Raw genomic sequence first — 23,002 nt, 5'->3', positions numbered from 1 at the left:
CATCTGTGCTGGGCAGCAGTGGTGCGGGACAGTCTTGAAGTTGGAGACCCAAGTTTGCTGTGTGGAAGAAGTTAATGGTAAACTGGTTCCGGATTTGTACCAAGAAAACCCTACAGACACACTACCGTACCACTGCAGGTGGAGGTGGGGAGTTTTGGGAGTGATGGAGTCGCTGTGGGTCGGAGACAACTTGACGGACTAAGACCGGACAATGTGCCAGGCACCGTACTCAGCTCTGGGGTAGATTCGAGGTTGTCGGGTTGGTTACAGTCCCTGGCCTGCAAGGGGCTTATGGTCTTAATCCTCATTTTACAGAGGAGGGAACTGAGGCATAGTGAAGTGACTTGCCCGAGGTCACGCAGCAGACGAGTGGCAGAGAGGGATTAGAACCCAGGTCCTTCTGACTCCCAAGCCCTTGTTCTTTCCAGCAGACTTACTTACTCTATGCAGAGTACTGTACTAAGCGCTTGGGAAAGCACACTACAGCAGAGTCGATAGCGGTGATCCGGGCCCATAAGGAGGATAGCATCGACGGGCTCTTCCCTTAAAGGCAAACTATGAAGAGTGAGTTAACCAGACACTGGTGTTTTCAGCCCTACTAGCCCATAAGGGTAGGGTTTTTCTGTCACCACTGAAACTCCAGATGGTTCTCCATTGAAGACTCCTGAAAGTTTCCAAGAAAAGAAAAACACAATCCATCTGCTGCGACCCTGACCAAGGAGGCTTTGAGCAAACTGGTGGGGATGAGGAGAAAGGGTTCTGACCAGGGACTCTTCCTAGCCCGTCGGATCCATCCAGAAGCATTTTCCAATCGCTCAGGTGCCATTTGCGTTTTACACAATTTTGTTAAGCAAAGTTTAAAAGTCCAGGAACAAAGACACTAAACAGCACAAATTCCACAGGTTTCTGTGTAAACTGAGAGACTTTAAAAAACCAACAGTGACCCCAGAAATCAAATATCCATTTTCCCGACAGTGATATTAAGTAATCACTGCACCAAGGGTTATTTTAAAGATACTTTTGCTTTCCACATGGAAAAAAAACCCCAAGTGAAATTTAAATCACAGTTTTTTCACCTCATAACTTTTCCAAAATGTCCTTGCTTAAAAACAGAGAGTCCTTGTTGAAAAGCAGTCCCGGTTAAGAGGGATCTCATTTAAAAATGACCTTATTGAAAAGTGAAAGTGAAAAGTGTGGTCTCCCTTCCAGAAAAATAAAAAGATTTTATTACTAATAGGAACTGTGGTATTTAAGTGCTTACTCTATGTACTAGGAGTAGATACAGGATAATCAGGCCCCACATAGGGCTCACAGTTTAAGCAGGAGGGAGAACAGGGATTGAATCCTCATTCTGCAGATGAGGGAACTGAGGCGCAGAGAAGTGAAGTGACTTGCTCAAGGTCACACAGCAGACAAGTGGCTGAGCTGGGATTCAAGCCCAGGACCTCTGAACCCCCCAGGCTGGTGCTCTTTCCACTAGGCCACGTTGCTTCTGAGGATTTATCTCTGCTTGCCCAGTGAAGAAGGAAGGAGGTGTCTGTCACTCATTTGTCAGTCAGACCTGAATTTGGCATCCGTAGCGTCACATGATAATTACTGTGGTACTTGTTAAGTGCTTACTACAAACCAAGCACTGTACGGAACACTGGGGTATATATAAGATAATCAGTCCCTGTTCCTGGGTAGGATTTAGCCCCCATTTTACAGATGAGAGAACCGGGGCCCAGTGAAGTGACTTACCCAAGGTCACACGGCAGACCAGCTGGGATTAAAACCCAGGCCTTCTGCCTGCCCTTTCCCCTAGGCCACCATGCCTCTCCCTCAAACAATAGGTGGAGTTAGATCTGTGTCTGTATCTTCCAGTGGACAATTCTGTATTTACCTGTCCTTCATTTTCAGAGGTGATTTGACAGTTGCTAAGATCCCATCCAACTGTGCAAATGGAGCTGAAAAGATCAGTGTGTGACCACAGCGCACAGCCTCCAGTTCCATGAGTAGCATGAATGAACCCCTACTCTGCTAAGTTTGGGGGAGAGTGCGGCAGCAAGAGTAGATGTGGTTGCTGCCTTCAGAGAGCCTCCAATTTACAAAGGGAGGCAGACGTTCCAATGAATTACAGGTAGGAGGAAATAACTGATTTTATAAAGATATGTACATATTTGGTGGTGGAGAGAGAGGGGTACACCCAAGGATTTGCGTGCTGAAATCAGAGCCTTTCCTAACTCTGAAGGAATGTGGTCTGGGCTACTGGGGAAATCAGAGACACCCCCCCATTTTGATTTTCCCATACATAGAGGAAGGGGAGGAGAGCAACCCACTAGGAGACCTCAGCCTCCTAGCTCCGGGCTCCGGACCAAACTTATGCCAAGTTCAAAGTCTGGGGGGCCGTTTGTGTTTTAAACAAACAGAGGTCACTCTCTGTCCCTGTTGGAAATGGTAGAATTTTCCCACCAATAGTATGTGCATGGGTGTGTGTGTGCTAGAAACAGCAAGGTGAGGGGCGCGTAATTCTGCTCAGGATACAGGAAGACGGCCCCAGGGGTCCAAGCTTACGGTTCCTGAGGCAGGTTTTGGCTCTGTCTCCGTGCTGTCTTTTGTACCCCCCCAAAATCACCCCCCTTCCCAGTGGATGCTTGCCCACTCGACCTGATGTCGGCCTGGCTCCCTGGCAGGACCTCGGTTTCCTCGTCTGTGAAATGGGGAGAACATGGTCAGTCAATCGTATTTATTGAGCACTTACTAAGCTCACGGGAGAGTACAAAGTAACAATAAATGGATATATTTCCTGCCGAAAGGACCTTACAGCCTAGAAGGAGAGACGGACATTAATAGAAATAAATAAATACCAGATATGGGCATAAGTGCTGCGGGGCTGGGAAGGGGGGAATGAATAAAGGGAGCAAGTCAGAGTGATGCAGAAGGGAGTGGGAAAAGAAGAAAGGAGGGCTTAGGGTCTGTGATCCCTGTGTGAGACAATAGTAGAAGTACCAGCAGCATTTATTGAGTCCACTTCCCTGAAGGCCTTTTTTTTTAATGGTATTTAAGTGCTTACTATGTGCCAAGCACTGGGGTAGATACAAGCTAATCGGGATGGACACACAGTCCCTGTCCCACATAGGGCTCACAGTCTTCATTCCCATTTTACAGATGAGGCAGCTGAGGCGCAGAACAGTGACCTGTGTCAAAGAAAACCTCACGGACTCGGCATTGTCTTCAAGCAGGTATGTCAGAGACACGTTTATTTCTACTAGCGCTAGTAAGGTGAGATGGTTGATGGGAAGATACGTTTATTTCTACTAGCGCTAGTAAGGTGAGATGGTTGATGGGAAGAGTTGATGGCCAACTCAACTTCCAGCAATAGAGTTTCTTTATATATTGCTTCGCACATGATCAAAGAGCACAGTAGCAGCAGTAAATTTTCCCTCGGGGTTCTGACCTAGCTAACGGACTAGCTGCTCCATCTGGTCTCAAGATCCCTGATAAGGCAGACATTTGGACAGGCTGAAACAAAGGCGAGGATTCACGATGTGCCCACTTTGAGAAAAGAGCTGCTTGGCCAGGCAAAATGAAGTCCAGGCCTAAAGGCCCTTCACATTCCATCTATTGGTAGTCCTAGGGACTCTAGTCACTGTTGTTCACTTAAGATGGTTATGAGACAATTGAGCAGGCCTAGAGACACCACAGCTTAGCAGGGATGAGAGAAGGGGCAAATGCAAGTCCCGCATAACTTTCACACTTGCCCAAAGTCACACAGCAGACAAGTGGCAGAGCCAGAGAAGCAGTGTGGCTCAGTGGAAAGAGCCCAGGCTTTGGAGTCAGAGGTCATGGGTTCAAATCATTGCCAGCTGTGTGACTTTGAGCAAGTCAATTAACTTCTCTGGGCCCCGGTTCCCTCACCTGTAAAATGGGGATTAAGACTGAGCCCCCCGTGGGACAACCTGATCACCTTGTAACCTCCCCAGCGTGAGCAAGTCGCTTAACTTCTCTGGGCCCTGGTTCCCTCATCTGTAAAATGGGGATTAAGACTGAGCCCCCCGTGGGACAACCTGATCACCTTGTAACCTCCCCAGCGCTTAGAACAGTGTTTTGCACATGGTAAGCGCGTAATAAATGCCATTAAAAAAAAAAATTACAATTCAGGTCCTCCCACTCCCAGGCCTGTGTTCTTTCCACTGTCCCACGCTGCTACTCTTAGAAAAGAGAATCCTTTGCCTTCAGAATGACCTGGAATAAAGGAAAGGCTTCACGAGTCTTCAGCGCTTAGTACAGTGCCTGGCGCACACATAGTGAGCGCTTAACAAATATCCCAGCTGATATTATTACGAGTCTACCCAGGGATTTTTAAGAGGCAGATTACGGACTGCCTGAAGCTTCGTGGTCCTGTCCTGAGGACGTGCTGACATCAAGTGGCTGAAAACAAGAATTTGAAAACAACAGAACTCTGAGCCGGGTTGCCCAGCTAGCCTCTCAGCATTTAATCAATCAATCAGTCAATCAGTTGTATTTATTGAGCGCTTACTGTGTGCAGAACACTGTACTAAGCGCTTGGGAAGTACAAGTTGGCAACATATAGAGACAGACCCTACCCAACAGTGGACTCACAGTCTAAAAGGGGGAGACAGAGAACAAAACCAAACATACTAACAAAATGAAATCAATAGAATAGATATGTACAAGTAAAATAAATAAATAGAGTAATAAATATGTGCAAACATATACACATATATACAGGTGCCATGGGGAAGGGAAGGAGGTAAGATGAGGACATACTAACAAAATAGAATAGATATGTACAAGTAAAATAAATAAATAAATAGAGTAATAAATATGTACAAACATATAGGTGCCGTGGGGAAGGGAAGGAGGTAAGATGAGGGGGATGGAGAGGGGGACAAAGGTTCTCAGTGAGAGCCCCAAACCTTCTACCTGACAGGCTTGAGGGAGAGACGGAGTCTCGCTAGAAAATACTGCACAACCCCAGTGTCAAATGAGGTAGGTCTGTGTGACCAGCTGGAGGAACACTGTCAAGTAATCCATGAGAAGGGAAGTTAGGGTTTTTAGAGATTGTAAGCGCTCAATAAATACGATTGATGATGATGATGATGATGATTGGGCTTTGAACTTGAGGATAAGGAGTTTAGCCTGCATGGGCAGGTGAATTCGGGGTAGGATCTAAGGGCTTGACAAAGAGTAAGTATTCACTGATTGACTGCTGGGATGGAGGGCACTTGGTTAAGACAAGTGGGGGAAATGGAAGAGGAAATAGATGGAATATTCACTGAGTGTTTATTCTGTGCGAAACAGTGTAGTAAGCACTACTACCTAGAGAAGCAGCATGCCCCAGTGGAAAGAGCACGGGCCTGGAAATCGGAGGACCTGGGTTCTAATCCAGACTCCACCACTTATCTGCTATGTGACCTCGGGCAAGTCACTGCACTGCTCTGTGCCTCAGCTCCCTCACTGGCAAAATGGGGATTTAATCCCTGTTCTCCCTCCTACTTAGAGAGTGAGCCCCATGTGAGAACTAATAATCTTTCATCTACCCCAGTGCGTAGAACAGTGCTTGGAATATAGTAAGCGCTTAACAAATACCATTATTATTATTATTATTATTATTAAATTATTATCATTATTATTACCTCTGCTACAATAAAGGTAATAGATCCAATCCTGGCCTCAAAGAACTTGCAGTGTAGCAGGGAATAAGCAGACACTAAAATAAATTTTAGGTACGGGGAAGCAACAGAGTTTAAAGATAAGTATGAAGTGCTATCAGGGGAGAGGAGTAGGGTGAGTACCCAACAGGATAGAAAGTTATTTTCTTTGTTTTATTTTTTTTAACGACATTTGTTAAGTGCTTACTAGATGCCTGGTACTGTACTAGGCACTGGGGTAGACACGACATAATCAGGTTGGATCTAGTCCATGTCCCACGTGGAGCTGCCAGTCGTAATCCCCATTTTACAGATGAGGTAACTGAGGCACAGAGAAGTGAAGTGACTCACTCAAGGTCAAACAGCAGACAAGTGGCGGAGCTGGGATTAGAACCCAGGTCCTCCGGCTCCCAGGCCTGCGTTCTTTCCACTAGGCCACACCGCTCCTTCAGTTCCGCCAAAATATGTGTTTCCGTGACACACTCTGGATAGAACGTTTCTACGGAATTAGAGAATGTTTTTCTGGAAAGACTTGTCTATCTAGATAGTAATACTAATAACTGTGGCGTTTGTCAACGACCATGTGCCAAGCACTGGTCTAAACGCTGGCGTAGATCAATCAATCAAAGGTATTTATTGAGCACTGACTGTGTGCAGAGCACTGTGGGAGAGTATAATAGAACAGAATTGGTAGACACGTTCCTTGCCCACAAGGAGCTTACAGCCTAGAGATGGTAGATGCACAAAATAATCAAGCTGGACACGGTGTGATGTTGGAGGGAACAATTTTGCCTACACACACACAATCTGGAGGACACAAAGAGTGCTAAAAGGCCATTTTCGAGAATACAGAGTTCTTAGGGAACGCCTTTGGCCGAACCGACGGTAATGCCCAATGAACCGATGACGGGGACTCCTGTGTTTTACAGCGAGCTTTGCGAGGCGAAGAAACGAGTGCCGTCCCTGACCCAGCCCACGCTGGATTCCCGCTCTTAGCAGTTTCTCTCCATTCCCTCCCCGCCCCTCGGATGGTCGGAGCTGCGAATGCGAACTTTAACATTTTCTATTTACCCAGAGAGACACAAGCCTGCGGTTGGGCTCAGAAGAGCGGCATGGCTGGGGACTGGAGGATTGTGGGGCTGCTCTTCCTGCACCTTTTATTCCCTCAGACAGAGCAGGCAGGTAGGACGTGGATGCTTCTCGCTCCTTTCGTTTGTGGCGAGGCCGAAAGGCGGGGTGGGGGGGTTGTCCCCGTGACTCCAGTTTCTGTCAGTAAACCTGGGCATCCGCACTTTCATCCTGGTTTCAGAGCGGTGACCGACTTCTTGCCCGTGAGAGGCATTTGCTTAGGTTTATTTGACACGAAGCTCGTGCCCACGTGCTCTGTGGCACGGTGTCGGAGAGATGGGAGAAGAAAACCTTCAATCTTGATTTTTAAAAACTGGCTGAAATAGGAGGTGCCTCCCATTTGAAGCAAACTTTTCATGGCATTTTTGCGGATTTTTTTTCAGGTGCCCAGTATGCCAATTGTCCTGGTGATCTACTGCTTATAGTTCTAGAAAATGGGTCTTAATTGGAAATTAATTATCATTAAGTGTGAGGTGTTTTTTTTTTTTTATGGTACTTGTTAAGCCCTTTCTATATGTCAGACATTGTGACAGGGACTGTGTCCAACCTGATTAACTTGTATCTCCCTGAGCACTTAGAACAGGACTTGACACATGGTAAGCACTTATTATCTTAAAAAAAAAAGTGATCAGACTCAGATTTTAGGATTAAAGGCACTTTATAACAGGCTTCACGGACTGTGCTTAGAACAGTGCTTGATGCGCACTTAGTACAATGCTCTACACACATTAAGCCCTCGGTAGAGACAACTGATTGATAGTAAGCATTTAACGAACAGCACCATCCTTCTTAGAGTTTTCATATTATTTTATTTTCCCAAGAAACTAAGTAGTGTCTACGTGGCACTGGGAATTAACGGAGGGCATTCGAACGTAGATCAATTTCCTGGAATGAAGCGGTGGACATGAGAATTTAGGTGAACAAACAATTTGCATAACCAGGACTCCACAAGTGTTGGAGCAACTTCACTAGACAAACAGAAACATCAGCGTCCAGAAGTCTGGCAGCTGCAGCAGAACCCAAACAAGGTGTCTGCAAACATTTATCTGCAAACACACCACACCCCTTATCTCCCGGCGTCAGCAGGACCCCAAAAGCTTCCCTTTCTCTGATGTCCTAAATAGCCTCTACCTCCCCCCACCATCCATCCTCTGGGTAGAGACATCCTTACTCCTGTCAATCGATCAGTGGTATTTGTGGATCCTTTGCTGTGTGTTGTGCAGAGCAGTGCTTAGCACTGGCCCTGGTAATTCCTCCCCAAGACCTCTGCTTTCCCTCCTCGACTCCCGGATCTGTTCTTAGAGGAGCAGTCTGACTGGTGTGTGTTTTTGTTTGTTTTGGTTTTGGTTTTGAATGGTATTTGTTAAGCGCTTACTCTGTGCCAGGCACTGTTCTAAGCACTGGGGTAGATAAAAGCTAATCAGGTTGGACACAGTCCATCTCTCATATGGGTCTCACTGGCTTAATACCCATTTTACGGATGAGGTACACTAAGGCACAGAGAAGTGAAGTGACTTGCCCAAGGTCACCCAGCAGACTAGTGGGGGAGCCAGGATTAGAAGCCACATCCTCTGCCCCTGCCCAGATGGGGCAGGGGAGGTCCATCCCAAAGGGTCCAAGCCCCCGACCCATGTTCAGTCAGTCTGTCAGTCAGTCAGTTGTATTTTTGAGCGCTTACTGTGTGCAGATCACTGTACTAAGCGCTTGGGAGAATACACCAGAACAATATCACGGACACATTCCCTGCCTACAACAAGCTTACAGTCTAAAGGGGGAGACAGACATTAATCGAAATAAATAAAAGACCTCATTTATCGCTGTACTGTACTTTCCCAAGTGCTTCGTACAGTGCTCTGCACACAGTAAGCACTAAATAAATGAATGAATGAATGATCACACTGCCCGTGAAACATGGCTGGAGTGTCTTCTTCCCCTTCTCCAGCTGGCAGTTAATGAGAACTGGACTTCCCTAGACAATACCCACGTCCCCTTCTGGCTCCGAGAGCAGGACAGGCTGCCCAAAAAGGCAGTGTTAGGGGCATGGCATCGTCACCACGGTGTTAAACCGTGAGATGGGATGCTTCAACTGAGCCCGCAGAGCAGTTTACCTCCCCAATCCCACGTCCGTCCGCCTCACTAATGGATGGCTGCAGTCCTGCTGCCGTCTCTGACAGAAGCTGAGCAGTGGCCGTCTTTGAAAAGAGGGCCGTGGCAGCCGTTTTTGAGAAGGGCCTACAGGGCTCAGTCAGTCAGTCGTATTTATTGAGGGCTTACTGTGTGCAGAGCACTGTACTAAGCACTTGGGAGAGTACAATGTAACAGTGAACAGACACATTCCCTGCCCACAGACACTGTTCTAAGTTCTGGGGTGGGTACAAGACAATCAGGTTGGACACAGTTCCTGTCCCACACAGGGCTCACCGTGCAAATCAGAGGGAGAAGCATTTCATCTCTCATATGGGGCTCACTGGCTTAATCCCCGTTTTACAGATGAGGTAACTAAGGCACGGCATTTCATCTCCATTTTACAGATTAGATGAAGGAAGCAAAGAGGAGGGAAGTGATTTGCCCAAGGTCACACATCAGACAAGCGGCGGAGCCAGGATTAGAACCCAGGTCCTCTGGCTCCCAGACCCACGCTCCCTCCTCTTCCAAACTTCCCGCTGGATGATTTGGAAAAGCTGGGGTCCAGGAATTCATTGTGATCATTGTTAAACACTAGCTATATGCCAAACACTGCACTGAGCACGGGTGGAGAAACACTATGATCAGATCGGACACAGTCCCTGTCCACGTAGGACACGCTCGACTCGGGAATTCTTGGGAAAATGATGAACGCTGACATCATCTGCTTTTGTCCTACTCATCTCTAGTATTTCTATCACCTGCAAGAGCCAATAATGTTATGGCAAGACAGAAGCGCGCCAGGTCCTATCTTATCGAGGAGGTTTTTGAAGGAAATTTGGAGAGAGAATGCCTTGAAGAAAGATGTGATTACGAAGAGGCCAGGGAAGTATTTGAAGACAAAGCAACCACTGTACGTATTTATCTTGTTTTTGAATGACCAGAAACCCCTTTTCTCATTAGGACAAAGTCACTGGTGTACTTTATAGAAGGAAAATAACAGAACCACGTTAGCAGGTGATCCTAGGGTGGTTAACATTTGTTCCTGTGTCTACAGACTGGCAATCTCTGCACAGAGGGCAGGAAGAGAGAACAGAAGCAATTGTTAGTACTTGGTCCCCTGGTTACACCAGTTAATTTTTATCCGGTCTATCACAGCTCTCCTAGGATTTCATACTTTCAAATGAAAAAGAAAAAAGGGGGTAACAGGCTTTGTCCTTGCTCTTGTCTTGCCAGATCATCTTTGAGACTGTAAACTCATTATGGGGAGGGAATGTGACTAATTATGTGGTACTGTAATAATAATAATGCTGGTATTTGTTAAGCACTTACTATGTGCAAAGCACTGTTCTAAGCGCTGGGGTAGATACAAGGTAATCAGGTTGTCCCACGTGGGGCTCACAGTCTTCATCCCCATTTTCCAGATGAGGGAACTGAGGCCCAGAGAAGTGAAGTGACTTGCCCAAAGTCACCCAGCTGACAAGTGGCGGAGCCGGGATTTGAACCCACGACCTTTTGACTCCAAAGCCCGGGCTCTTTCCACTGAGCCACGCTGCTTCTCTACTGTACTCTCCCAAGCGCTTAGTACAGGGCTCTGTATATAGTAGGCGCTCAATAAATATGCTTGATAGATTGAGAACAAAAAATCACCCTTTTTGATTCCTCTACAGCTGCGTTTGGTTTCTTAATTACCATTTGCTGTTTGATTGATTTTATGGCTTTGACCCTGAAAGTTAGGACAGGCAAAGGAAATTCAGTCCCCCAAGGTAGACTCTGACCATTTTAAACATATCGACGGGAGAGACTGAGTTTACTATGGCGAGACGAAAATGGCTGACAGACCCAACAGAAGCCGGCCAATGGACCTAGGAAGATGAGCACGTATAAACTGGTGACTAGACCGCGGGATGAGAGCCTAGGCTAAGGGGGGACAACTGGAAAATATCAAAGAAGTGATAAGTACAAAAGGGGGGACTCCTCCCACAAGCTTTGCCCTGCCTAATCTCCACCTTTCTGTAGAAAGGGGGTGAGTGGGATGGTGATTAGAGAAATAGGAAAAATGAGGGAGAAGCAGCAAGGCCTAATGGAAAGAGCCCCTGTCTGGGAGCCAGAGGACCTGGGTTCTAATCCCGGCTCTGCCACTTGTCCGCTGCAAGGGCAAGTCACTTTACTTCTGACTCCGAGCCCCATCCTCTATTCACTAGGCCATGCTGCACCTCAATCCTATTGTTAGTAATAATAATAATACTGGTATTTGTTAAGGGCTGCTGTGTGCCAGGCGCTGTACTAAGCGCTGGGTGGATCCAAGCTAATTGGGTGGGACACAGTCCATGTCCCACATGGGGCTCACAGTCTTAATCCCCGTTTTACAGATGAGGTAACTGAGGCCCAGAGAAGTCAAGTGACTTGCTCAAGGTCACAGAGCAGGCAAGTGGGCGGGGCCGGGATTAGAACTCATGACCTTCTGACTCCCAGGCTCGTGCCCTATCTGCTATAATAATAATAATAATGATGGCACTTGTTAAGCACTTTGTGCAAAGCACTGTTCTAAGTGCTGGGGAGGATACAAGGTGATCAGGTTGTCCCTCGTGGGGCTCACAGTCTCCCCCTTTTAGACTGTGAGCCCACTGTTGGGTAGGGACTGTATATGTTGCCAACTTGTAATTCCCAAGCGCTTAGTACAGTGCTCTGCACACAGTAAACACTTAATAAATACGATTGATTGATTGATTCATCCCCATTTTATAGATGAGGTAACTGAGGCCCAGAGAAGTGAAGTGACTTGCCCAAAGTCACACAGCTGACAGTTGGCAGAGCCGGGATCTGAACCCATGACCTCTGACTCCCAAGCCCGGGCTCTTTCCATTGAGCCACGCTGCTTCTCTGCTATGCCATGCTGCTTCTCGTACTATTACTACTACACAGGCATCGAGTATACACAGACTTGTTTTCCACAGAACACTGCTGTTATTTTCCAGCGAGTTGAAGTGAGAGAACATATCAAATAGTCTTGGTAGTAGTAGGGGTTGTTCAGGAGTACACGGCAAAGCTCCACGCATTCATTTAATCGTATTTATTGAGCGCTTGCTAAGTGCAGAGCACTGTGCTAAGAGCTTGGGAGAGCCTTAGCGATGTGCTGAGAAGCAGCGTAGCTCAGTGGAAAAGAGCCGGGGCTTTGGAGTCCGAGGTCATGGGTTCAAACCTCCGCTCCACCAATTATCAGCTGTGTGACTTCGGGCAAGTCACTTAACTTCTCTGGGCCTCAGTTACCTCATCTGTCAAATGGGGATTAAGACTGTGAGCCTCCTGTGGGACAACCTGATCACCTTGTAACCTCCCTAGCGCTTAGAACAGTGCTTTGCACCTAGTAAGTGCTTAATAAATGCCATTATTATTAAGCTTAGGAAAAGCAGGAGCAAAGACTGACTTCTAGTTATTTATTTTATTTTGTTAGTATGTTTGGTTTTGTTCTCTGTCTCCCCCTTCTAGACTGTGAGCCCGCTGTTGGGTCGGGACTGTCTCTATGTGTTGCCAACTTGTACTTCCCAAGCGCTTAGTACAGTGCTGTGCACACAGTAAGCGCTCAATAAATACGATTGATTGATTCTAGTTCTGTGAAAGAAAAGATGAAAAAAATGTTTCATTCTAAAATGGAATCCACTTTGAATTTTACAGGACAGATTTTGGAGCCACTATTCAGGTAAGTTGCTATTGGCTTTACCCCCTTCCGATTTGTACCGCATTAATTTCTCCCAGCTTAGAGAAGCAACGCAGCTTAGTGGAAAGAATACACGGGCCTGGGAGTGAGAGGACCTGGATTCTAATTCTGGCTCTGCCAATTGCCTGCTGGGTGACCTCAGGAAAGTCACTTCACTTCCCTGGGCCTCAGTCTTCTCCCCTGTAAAATGGGGATTCAATTCCTGCCCTCCCTCCTACTTGGACTGTGAGCTCCGCCTGATTAACTTGTTCCTACCGCAGCGCTTAGTACGGTGCTTGGCACTCAGTAAGCACATAAAAAAATGCCATCGTTAAGGTGATGGAGTTGAGTCAAATGGGAGATTGCTCCTCCAAGATGGACGCTTGTGCGTGCGCTCCTCCTCTACAGAGGAAATGAAGCTTCAGAAACAACTTGCGTTGGGAAAATGTCTCCTGGGTTTTTTTTTTGTTTATGGTATTTGTTAAGCACCTACTGTGTGCCAGGTACTGTATTAAGCGCTGGGGTGGGTGCAAGTTTGGACACCGTCCCTGTCCCACATGAGGCTCACAGCCTTAACTGCCATTTTAGAGATGAGGGAAATGAGGCCCAGAGAAGTGAGGTGATTTGCCCAAGGTCACAAAGAAGATAAGTGGCCGAGCCAGGATTAGAACCCAGGTCTCTCTAACTCCTTGGCCTGTGCTCTGTATGCTAGGCCATGCTGCCTCTCCAGAGTGGGGGCAAAAATAATAATAATAAGAAGAAGAATACTTCCCAAGTGCTTAGTACAGTGCTCAGCACACAGTAAGCACCCAATAAATACGATTGAATGAATAAATGAATCCCTCGTCTTCCCCCCTTTTCTCGGGGGGGTCCCTGAGATCTTAGGCCATCTGGTCTTCTGCCTTTGACTCCTTTCCCTCAGCTCGTTCGATCACTAGTACAGTGCTCTGCACACAGTAAGCGCTCAATAAATACGATTGAATGAATGTATATATGTTTGTACGGATTTATTACTCTATTTTATTTGTACATATTCTATTTATTTTATTTTGTTAATATGCTCTGTCTTGTTGTCTGTCTCCCCCCTTCTAGACTGTGAGCCCGCTGTTGGGTAGGGACCGTCTCTACATGTTGCCAACTTGGACTTTCCAAGCGCTTAGTACAGTGCTCTGCACACAGTAAGCGCTCGATAAATACAATTGAATGAATTTGTTAAGCGCTTACTATGTGCAGAGCACTGTTCTAAGCACTGGAGGGATACAAGGTGATCAGGTTGTCCCACGGGGGGCTCAAAATCAAGTGGGAAAGCTGGGAAGTGGGCGGGACAGGAGGAAGCGAAGGGAAGGAGGAAAGGGAGCTATTTAAATCATCTCAGAGCCTTGCATGGCTTTATTTAAGACCCAGTTTGGTGGTGGTAGTAGAAGCAGTAGGAGTGCTGGCAACATTTCCTAGAGGAAAGGCCTGGGAGACAGCCTTCTGAATACAGAACCATCAATTGTATTTATTGAGCACTTACTGTGTGTAGAGAACCATATGTACATATGTTTGTACATATTTATTACTCTATTTATTTTACTTGTACATACCTATTCTATTTATTTTATTTTGTTAGTATGTTTGGTTTTGTTCTCTGTCTCCCCCTTTTAGACTGTGAGCCCACTGTTGGATAGGGACTGTCTCTATATGTTGCCAAATTGTACTTCCCAAGTGCTTAGTACAGTGCTCTGCACACAGTAAGCGCTCAATAAATACGATTGATGATGATGATGATACCGAGTGCATGGGAGACTACCATATAACACCGTAACTGACACATTCCCTGCACTCAACGAATAAGTCTACAGTCCAGAGGGAGACTGAGAAGCAGCGTGGGCTGGTAGAAAGAGCATGGGCCAAGGAGTTGGGCAGCCTGGGTTCTAATTCCAGCTCCACCACTTGTCCACTGTGTGACTTTGGGCAAGTCGTTTCACTTCTCTGGGCCTCGGTTAGCACACCTGTAAAATGGGTTTTAAGACCGAGCCCTACGTGGGACAGGGACTGTGTCCAACCTGATCAGCTTGCATCTTGCCCCAGGATTTCGTACAGGCCCTGCCACCTACTAAGAGCTTAATAAATACCATAAGAAAAAAAATAAGTGGGGGAATGATACAAGGTGGGAAATTCAGGCACTCCCTGGCTCCTAGAGGACTCAGAGTCTATGTACCAGGGGAGCATTTCTGGTGACAATCACGTAAGGTTTCGACAATTCAGGAACTGTTGTTTCAATGATGTCTATTGGTGGTATACGTCAGCCCTTTTAACTGCAACCGCACTTCTACAGGTGGGCGAAAATGTGCCTCAAACCCCTGCCTAAACGACGGAAAGTGCCAAGACAACAGCTACGGTTACATCTGTCTCTGCCCGGAAGGATATGAAGGAATTAATTGTCAACACGGTGAGGCCTCCGCACGGGACAATTTTTTTTTTATGGCATTTATTTGTTAAGCGCTTACTGTTATGTCAAACACTGTTCTAAATGCTGGGATAGGTTCAAGTTAATTAGGTCAGGCACAACCCTGTCCTTCCTTGGGCTCACAGTGTGAGCAGGAGAGAGGACAGGGATCTCCATTTTACAGTTGAGGACACTGAGGCCCCGAAAAGTGAATGGACTTGCCCAAGGTCACACAGCAAGCAATTGGAAGAGCTGGGATTAGAACCCAGGTCCTTCTCCCAGGCCTGTGGTCTCTCCACCAGGCCATGCTGCTCTTTTATTTCAACATTTCACTACGGGAAAATCAAAAAAGATTCAACTCTGGGTCATCAGTGTGCATGCAAAATTCGATCCAATTCTTATTTTTTTCTTTGGAGAGTGGGTAGGCTAATATCAATGGCTGACCCCCCTGTAGAAAAAAACAGGGGCTGGCATCAGCTTTTGAGCAACATTTGCAGTGACTGCAGTGCCAATGCCAGTATGGAGCAAAGTTCAAACATGATGCAGACTTAGCAGATCGGGAGTTTAGAAGCAATGTTAACGATTTTACCCAGGGGAAAACATTCTTCTGTGTGTTTCATTCATCCCCCTAGACTGTAAGCTTTTTGGGGGCAGGGGAATGTGCCTACCAACTCTGTTGGATTAAACTCTCCAAGCATTTAGTACAGTGCTTCTAGACTGTGAGCCCACTGTTGGGTAGGGACTGTCTCTAGATGTTGCCAACTTGTACTTCCCAAGCGCTTAGTACAGTGCTCTGCACACAGTAAGCGCTCAATAAACACGATTGATTGATTGATTGCTCTGAACACGGTAGGTGCTCCATAAATACCATTCATTGACTTTGATCTTTTAAAAAACGTTTTTTTTCCATGGGTTCAGAATTTAAGCCCCTGCAATATCTAAGAGGGAGGAAGCCGATTTTAATGAGATGTTTTCGGTTCACTCAGCTTACTCTGAATTTTCAAGAGCCCACTTGATGCTTTCTGTTGCTCTAAGCCACCGAGTTTTAGTTCAGCTGGCAAACTGAAATGCCATTTTGGCCAGAGGGAAGGAAATTAAGTATTGGAAAGCTTAACTCAGATTTCTAGGAAGGGGCATGGTCCAAACTGAAGGAAGAAAACAAAGTTCAAAAGGACAGGGGTGTAGTGGTGTTTAAAAAAACATTCACTTTGTGTGCAAACGTAGATAGGAAAATTCTTTAGTATTTTCAGAGCGATCAAGCGATTGGGTTAAACAACCAATCTCGGCTCGATAAATACCACTGTCGTTTTTTAAAAACAGTTATTGTTAATACAATTGCTAACTTTTAGCTATTAGCGTTGGTTTTAATTGAACCTAACATTTGACAAGGATTTTTTTTTATTTGCCTTCCCTATTTCTAAATCTTATCTCATCTAAAGGCTGTGTTCACTGTCAGTTCTGTGGGTAGTATTCAAGATCAAAAAAGCTCGTGAAGATCAGAGCCAAGCATGGCCTCTGGGAAACTGCTGAATCCGTAGACATTCCTGAGATTTGGGAAATAAGGAATCATGGAAGATGCTTTTGGTGATTAGCCGAGTTAGGAACGAGGGAGACATGAAATGTGGGAAACCGCCTACCGTGAAGAAAATACCGAGGGGTTGCCGTGGGGCAGTTTTCCCAGTGAGCGGATTATGGTTGCATTTCTTCTTCCCAGGGAGCAGTAAATGTCACCCCTTGACTCGAGGGGGCTGTCAACAATTCTGCTACCCGGGGGTACGGTCCTTCAAGTGCAGTTGTGCAAGCGGCTACACACTTGGGGAGGATGAGAAATCGTGCTTTCCAAAAGGTAAGTAAAGAACAATGAGGGTGATGGTATTTAAGTTCTTACTGTGTGTCAAAACCTGTTGAAAGCACATCTCCTCCAAGAGGCCTTCCCTGACTAAGCCCCCTTTTCTCTTCTCCCACTCCCTTCTGCGTCACCCTGACTTTTTTTTATGGCATTTGTTAAGCGCTTACTATGTGCAAAGCACTAAGACTTGCTCCCTTTATTCATCCCCCGCTCCCAGCCCCACAGCCCCTATGTTTGTACATATTTATTACTCTATTTATTTATTTATTTTACTTGTACATATCTATTCTATTGATTTTATTTTGTTAGTATGTTTGGTTTTGTTCTCTGTCTCCCCCTTTTAGACTGTGAGCCCACTGTTGGGTAGGGACTGTCTCTATATGTTGCCAATTTGTACTTCCCAAGCGCTTAGTACAGTGCTGTGCACATAGTAAGCGCTCAATAAATACGATTGATGATGATGATGATGATTTTCTATTAATGTCTGTCTCCCCCTCTAGACTGTAAGCTCACTGTGGGCAGGGAATGTGTCTGTTCTATTGTATTCTCCCAAACACTTAATACAATGCTCTGCACACAGTAAATGCTCAATACAATTGAATGAATGAATGATAGCGACGAGGTTTTGGGAAGCTAGGATTTTACTCATTATCTCACTGTTGTTGTTTTTTCTACCTTTTGCTACTGAAGAGGAGTGCGCATGTGGAATTCTGGATCAGAAAGGTAACAAAACTGTCTTGGAAACCAAGGAGGCTCACCATGAGTTCCTGTGGCAGGTATTTAAAAAACATTACAGCACATTTTCCAAGGACAGGAAGTGTTTTATCTTTGATCGGGACCGTATTTCTAAATGCCATGGACCGGAGCTACCGGTTGCCGGGTCTTAATCAATTGATGGTATTTATTGAGCGCTTACTATGTGCAGAGCACTGTACTAAGCACTTGAGAGTACAATACAACTGAATGAGTAGATGCATTCCCTGCCCACAGTGAGCTTACACTCTTGAAAGGGTGGCAGGGTTGGGCTGACTTCCGACCTCTTCGCTCCACTTAACTTTCTTTCTGATTTTGATGTTTCTTCTTCTGTTTGAACCGCGATTTGAAAACCTACATTGTGTCTTTCACCTCCCCTTCGCTTGGTTGAGGGAGGTTAGCCCTCAATTTGACTACTATAAAAATAAGTAAATGTTTTATGATATTGAAAATAATAGAGGGTAATATTGAAAAAGCCAGAAGGAATGTTTTTACTTACATTCTGAGGAATTCTCCAGAACTCAGGGATAGAGTTCCAGGCACCAAGTAGGGAGAGGCTGTTTCCAGTGGTTTTGTGACAGCCTTGACCTTTCTGCTCCTGGTTTAATTGTTCCTAGTTCATTTCATTGGCATCTGGTTTCCATCCTGGTTTTGCTTCTTACGCTGAAGGGAAGGACACGGTCTCTTTTCTGTACTCGCCCGAGGGAGTGTCTAGCCAGTTCCAGCATTCAGTACATAACTCATAATGATGATGATAACTTGTACAGGAGCAAAGCACTTATCCTACCAACACTGCATTAAATCACCGCTGTCTCTCTGACACTTTTCCTCACCTTTACCCTCCTGTAATATTGGGGAAGAATAAGACCGGTCACTAACATCATCAATCGACAAGCTGTGTTTTCCTTTCAAGGTGAAACTGATGAATTCAGAAGGAGAGGAGTTCTGCGGCGGGGTAATATTAAAGAAAAATTTTGTGTTGACCACAGCTGAATGTGCCCGCACGTATGAAAACATCAGCGTAGTAAGTAGTAAGTCACACATCCATTCCCTATCAGACCATTTATTTGCATTCTTATTCATCATTGCTACTAAGTACTGGGGTAGATAGGCGTTAATCAGGTCAGGCGCAGTCCTTGTTATCATTATTATCATGATGCTTAATGTTAAGCAGTTTACCTGTGGGTCAAGCATTGTTCTAAGCACTGGAGTAGATAGAAGTTAACCGGGTAAGACATGGTCCTTATTTCACAGGGGGCTTAGTTTTAGATATGGAGATGGATTCACATGAAATAAAAAGACGGATCTCTAAAATACATTACATTTTCCGCTAATAATACTACTAATTGTGGTATTTTGTTTGACGCTTACTCTGTGGCAAGCACTGTACTGAGCGCTGGGGTAGATAGGAGTTTATCAAATCACAGTTCTGATTCTACAGGGGGCTCAGTCCAAGCAGTAGACAGGAATTCATATGAACTAAAAAGATGGATCTCTAAAATGCATTTAATTTTCTGCTAATAATAACAGTAATTGGGGTGTTTTGTTTAGCACTTACTATGTACTAAGCACTGGGGTAGAGAGTTGATCAGATCAGACCCAGTCCTTTTTCCCCAAGGGATTTAGTCTGAGTAAATATGGACTCGTGAAATAAAAAGACAGATCTCCAAAATGTATTAAATTTTCCTCTGTAATGACGATATTAATTGCGGTATTTATGTGCTTACTATGTGCCAAGCACTGTACTAAGTGCAAGGGTATATATGATTTAACATGATTTAAGTCCTTATTCCCCAGTGGATTCAGTCTGAGTAGTGGATGTGGGTGCATATGAAATGAAAATATGGACCTCTATGATACATTTAACTTTCTGCTAATAATAGTAATTGCAGTATTTTGTTAAGCAATCAATCAGTCATTAATCGAGCGCTTACTGTGGCGAGATAGACGAGATGGAGGTACAGTGTGTGGGTTAGCATTAGAGGAGTGATGTGGGCTGGGTTGTAGTAGGAGAGTAGGCAGGTGAGGTAGGAGGGGGGCAAGGTGATTAAGTGCTTACTATGTGCCAAGCACTGTGTTAAGAGCTGGAGTAGATACAAGGTCACCAGGTCCCACAGGGGGATCCCAGTCTAAGTAGGAGGGAGAAGAAGGATTGAACCCCATTTTGCAGATGAAGGAACTGAGGCCCAGAGAAGTTAAGTGACTCAACCAAGATCCCACAGCGGGTAAGTGGCAGAGCCGGGACAGGGGACTTGGCACAGCCACCTAGGGAACAACTGGATATTACAACAACTCCATTTCGGTTTCAAATGCGAGGGGGTACTGATGTTGGCCTAAATTAAGTTATTGAAAAGCTTCGGCCAAAATGGACATGAACTGAAGAAGGGTTTGGATTCAAGCAGCAGATGAGGCATACGATGAGTTGCCGGAGAGAAAATTAGGAATGAGAGGAAGGTTGGGGGTGATAGATGGTCCACCTGTCCCATGTCTGTTGTGAGACCGTGAGCAAGTCACTTCAGTGTGCCTCAGTTCCCTCATCTGTAAAATGGGGATTAAGACTGTGAGCCCCCCTGTATGGGACAGGGACTGGGTCCAACCTGATTACCTTGCATCTACCCCAGCGCTTAGAGCAGTGCTCGACCCACAGTGAGCGCTTAACAAGTGCCACGGTTGTCTTTACTAGGTAACGCCACCGTGGACCCAACGCCGCTTGACGTTCACGTTCAGAGGATCCACGAACACATGCACTACGACCGGGAGACGGGAGAAAATAACCTGGCGCTGCTAGAGCTGGCCGAGCCCATTCGGTGCCGGGGCGGCCGAGTCCCCATTTGCATCCCCGAGAACGATTTCGCCTCCTACGTTTTAATCCCCAGGATGTTGGGTGTGGTCAGCGGCTGGACGGTCGACGGAAACCAGCTGAGGGACTGGACGGTGGGATGGGCCCACTCCCATCTGCCCCACAAGGAATGCGAACGGGAGGTGAACGGGACCGTGACGTCCAGGATGTTCTGCGTGAAGGCGAGGGGTTTGGCGGCGAAGCCGCTGGTGAAAGGAAGTATCGTGGCGACGGTAGACCGCAAGGCTTGGTTTCTGCTGGGGATTCTGAACTCTCCGCCCGCCCAAGAGCCCGGACAGAGTCTTCTTTTCACCAAGGTTGCGAGATACTCGCTGTGGTTCAGAAAAATAATGGGATAAGTGCGTTCCAGCGCGCGGGGGCCTCCCTCCAGCTTCAGATCAGACCACCGCTCTTAGCGCCTTGAGAACCAACTGAAAAAATTCATTCAGTCGTATTTACTGAGCGCTTACTGTGTGCAAAGCACTGCACTAAGCGCTTGGGAGAGTACAACAGGCACATTCCCTGTGCACAACCTGCTAACACCTCCTCCCTGATGAAGGCCCTCTACAACGTAAGCTCGTTACGGGCAGGGAACGTTTCCACTGGCTCTGCTGTATTGTACTCTCCCAAGCACTTAGTACACAGGAAACGCCCACTAAATACCACTGATTGGTAAGTCTTCCTTTCCCCTACTCACTCTCCCTTTTGCACTTAGTCCTGTACCCCTTAAACACTTAAAGGGCACCCTACTTTTCACCCCATAGCCCTTATGAACTTATCTGTATTCTCTGCCATTTCCCCTATCCATATTTATTTCAGCGCCTGCCTCCGCCTCTAGACTGGTAAGCTCATTGTGGGCAGGAATCCTGTCTGCTAATTCTGTTGTACCGTACTCTGCAAAACAGTAAGAGCTCAAAAAATATCACTGATTAATTACTGCCGATGGCTCAACAGAATATTCACCAACGAAAAAGTAATTCGCACTGTGACGACGATGAAAAGGTATCTCCAACTAGAAGTCTTACTTTTCTTTTCTATTAGAGCTTTGTGACCATTTTAGTCCTGGAGTCAATCTAAATCATTTGTCTTGCTGCCAGTTAAACTTATTACAGTTCAATGGTTTGAAATTCTAATTTTAAGGTACTGTCAAATGTTTAAAATAAATTTTTCCCATTACCTCTCAGCTGCTTCAGTCCGGTGTCAAGAAAAACATTTGATTTTATCAATGTGACGTAAGATTTTTGACTCCGGTTAATTTCTCGATTCCAATTTTACCAGTGGTTCGATTGTAACTGTGGTATCTGGTAAGCGCTTTCTATGGTGTGGACCACTGTCCTAAGCACTGGGGGAGCTACAAGATCATCAGGTCGGGCACAGTTCCTGTCCCCAATATAATTAGGAGGGAGAAAAGGAATTAAATCCCCATTTTGCAGGTGAGGTAACTGATTATTATTATGATGATTGTATTTGTTCAGCACTTACTATGTGCCAGGCACCGTTCTAAGACCTGAGGTCGGTTAAAGGTAATCAGGTTGGACACAGTCCATTTCCCAATTAAGGCTCACAGTCTTAATTGCCTTTTTACAGATGGCGTAACAGAGGTACAGAGAAGTTAAGTGACTTGCCCAATGTGTCACAGCAGGTAAGTGGAGGAGCCGGATTTAGAAGCCAGGTCCTCTGACTCCCGAGCCTGTGCTCTTTCCGCTAGGCCACGCTGAAGGAAGGATGCTCTAGGGCAGAGGACTTCTGTGTCATCTGTTTTTGTCTCCTTTACACCGTCACCGGGACTGTCCCTACAGAACAGTATAATCATCATCATCAATCGTATTTATTGAGCGCTTACTGTGTGCAGAGCACTGTACTAAGCGCTTGGGAAGTACAAATTGGCAACATATAGAGACAGTCCCTACCCAACAGTGGGCTCACAGTCTAAAAGTATAATAGTGTAAAGTATAATAGGGCCCTATGACACTCCTCTTACCAAAGAAGCTAGGGAGGATTCTCGGTATGGTGGTGACGGGGCTGTGCACAGGGACAGGACCAGACAACCCCACTGAGTTCTTGAAAAACTGCCATCTTGGGAAGCAGTGCGGCTTAATGGAAAGAGCGCATGCCTGGAAGTCACAAGGACTTACAACAGTGCTTGGCACATAGTTAGCGCTTAACAAATACCATTATTATTATTAATATTAAGAACCTGGTTCTAATCCAGACTCTGCCACTTGGGCAGTTCGCTTCACTTCTCTGAACCTCCGTTTCTGCATCTGTAAAAATGGGGAGTCAATCCTCCTCCCTCCAACTTGGAGCCCCTTGTGGGCCAGGAACTGCGTCCAACCTAAATATCTTGTATCTACTCCACGATTTACAGCATTCATTCCTTCATTCAATCGTATTTATTGAGCGCTTACGGTGTGCAGAGCACTGTACTAAGCGCTTGGGAAGTACAGTGCTTGGCACGTACCGGCACTAGACAAATACCACAATCATTAAGTTCAGGGCACAAGTTGCTGTTCCAGGATTGAGCTCT

General features: G+C 45.9%; 1 protein-coding gene across 1 annotated transcript; it reads left to right on the top strand.

Moving 5' to 3' along the window:
- The first annotated feature begins 406 nt into the window (after positions 1-406).
- PROZ (protein Z, vitamin K dependent plasma glycoprotein) lies at positions 407-21,658 on the top strand. Its single transcript, XM_038761897.1, has 11 exons — positions 407-819; positions 1,900-2,119; positions 3,148-3,221; positions 6,730-6,836; positions 9,656-9,819; positions 12,582-12,606; positions 14,924-15,037; positions 16,749-16,880; positions 17,574-17,659; positions 18,550-18,667; positions 20,320-21,658. The coding sequence occupies exons 2-11, from the start codon at positions 2,054-2,056 to the stop codon at positions 20,832-20,834; spliced, it is 1,401 nt and encodes a 466-aa protein (XP_038617825.1). The 5' UTR covers positions 407-819; positions 1,900-2,053; the 3' UTR covers positions 20,835-21,658.
- Positions 21,659-23,002: the final 1,344 nt, after the last annotated feature.

This window comes from Tachyglossus aculeatus, chromosome 20 (assembly GCF_015852505.1).
Source record: "Tachyglossus aculeatus isolate mTacAcu1 chromosome 20, mTacAcu1.pri, whole genome shotgun sequence".
NCBI lineage: Eukaryota > Metazoa > Chordata > Mammalia > Monotremata > Tachyglossidae > Tachyglossus > Tachyglossus aculeatus.
The sequence above is the reverse complement of the archived record's forward strand: the minus strand, read 5'-3'. Positions and strand labels throughout refer to the sequence as shown.

Excerpts from the sequence above, each read along its gene's own strand:
- PROZ (XM_038761897.1), top strand. The coding sequence starts at position 2,054 with ATGTGGTTGCTGCCTTCAGAGAGCCTCCAATTTACAAAGGGAGGCAGA. Across the intron at positions 3,222-6,729 it reads TCGGCATTGTCTTCAAGCAG|AGAGACACAAGCCTGCGGTT; the intron begins GTATGTCAGAGA and ends CTATTTACCCAG. Across the intron at positions 9,820-12,581 it reads TTGAAGACAAAGCAACCACT|GACAGATTTTGGAGCCACTA; the intron begins GTACGTATTTAT and ends TGAATTTTACAG.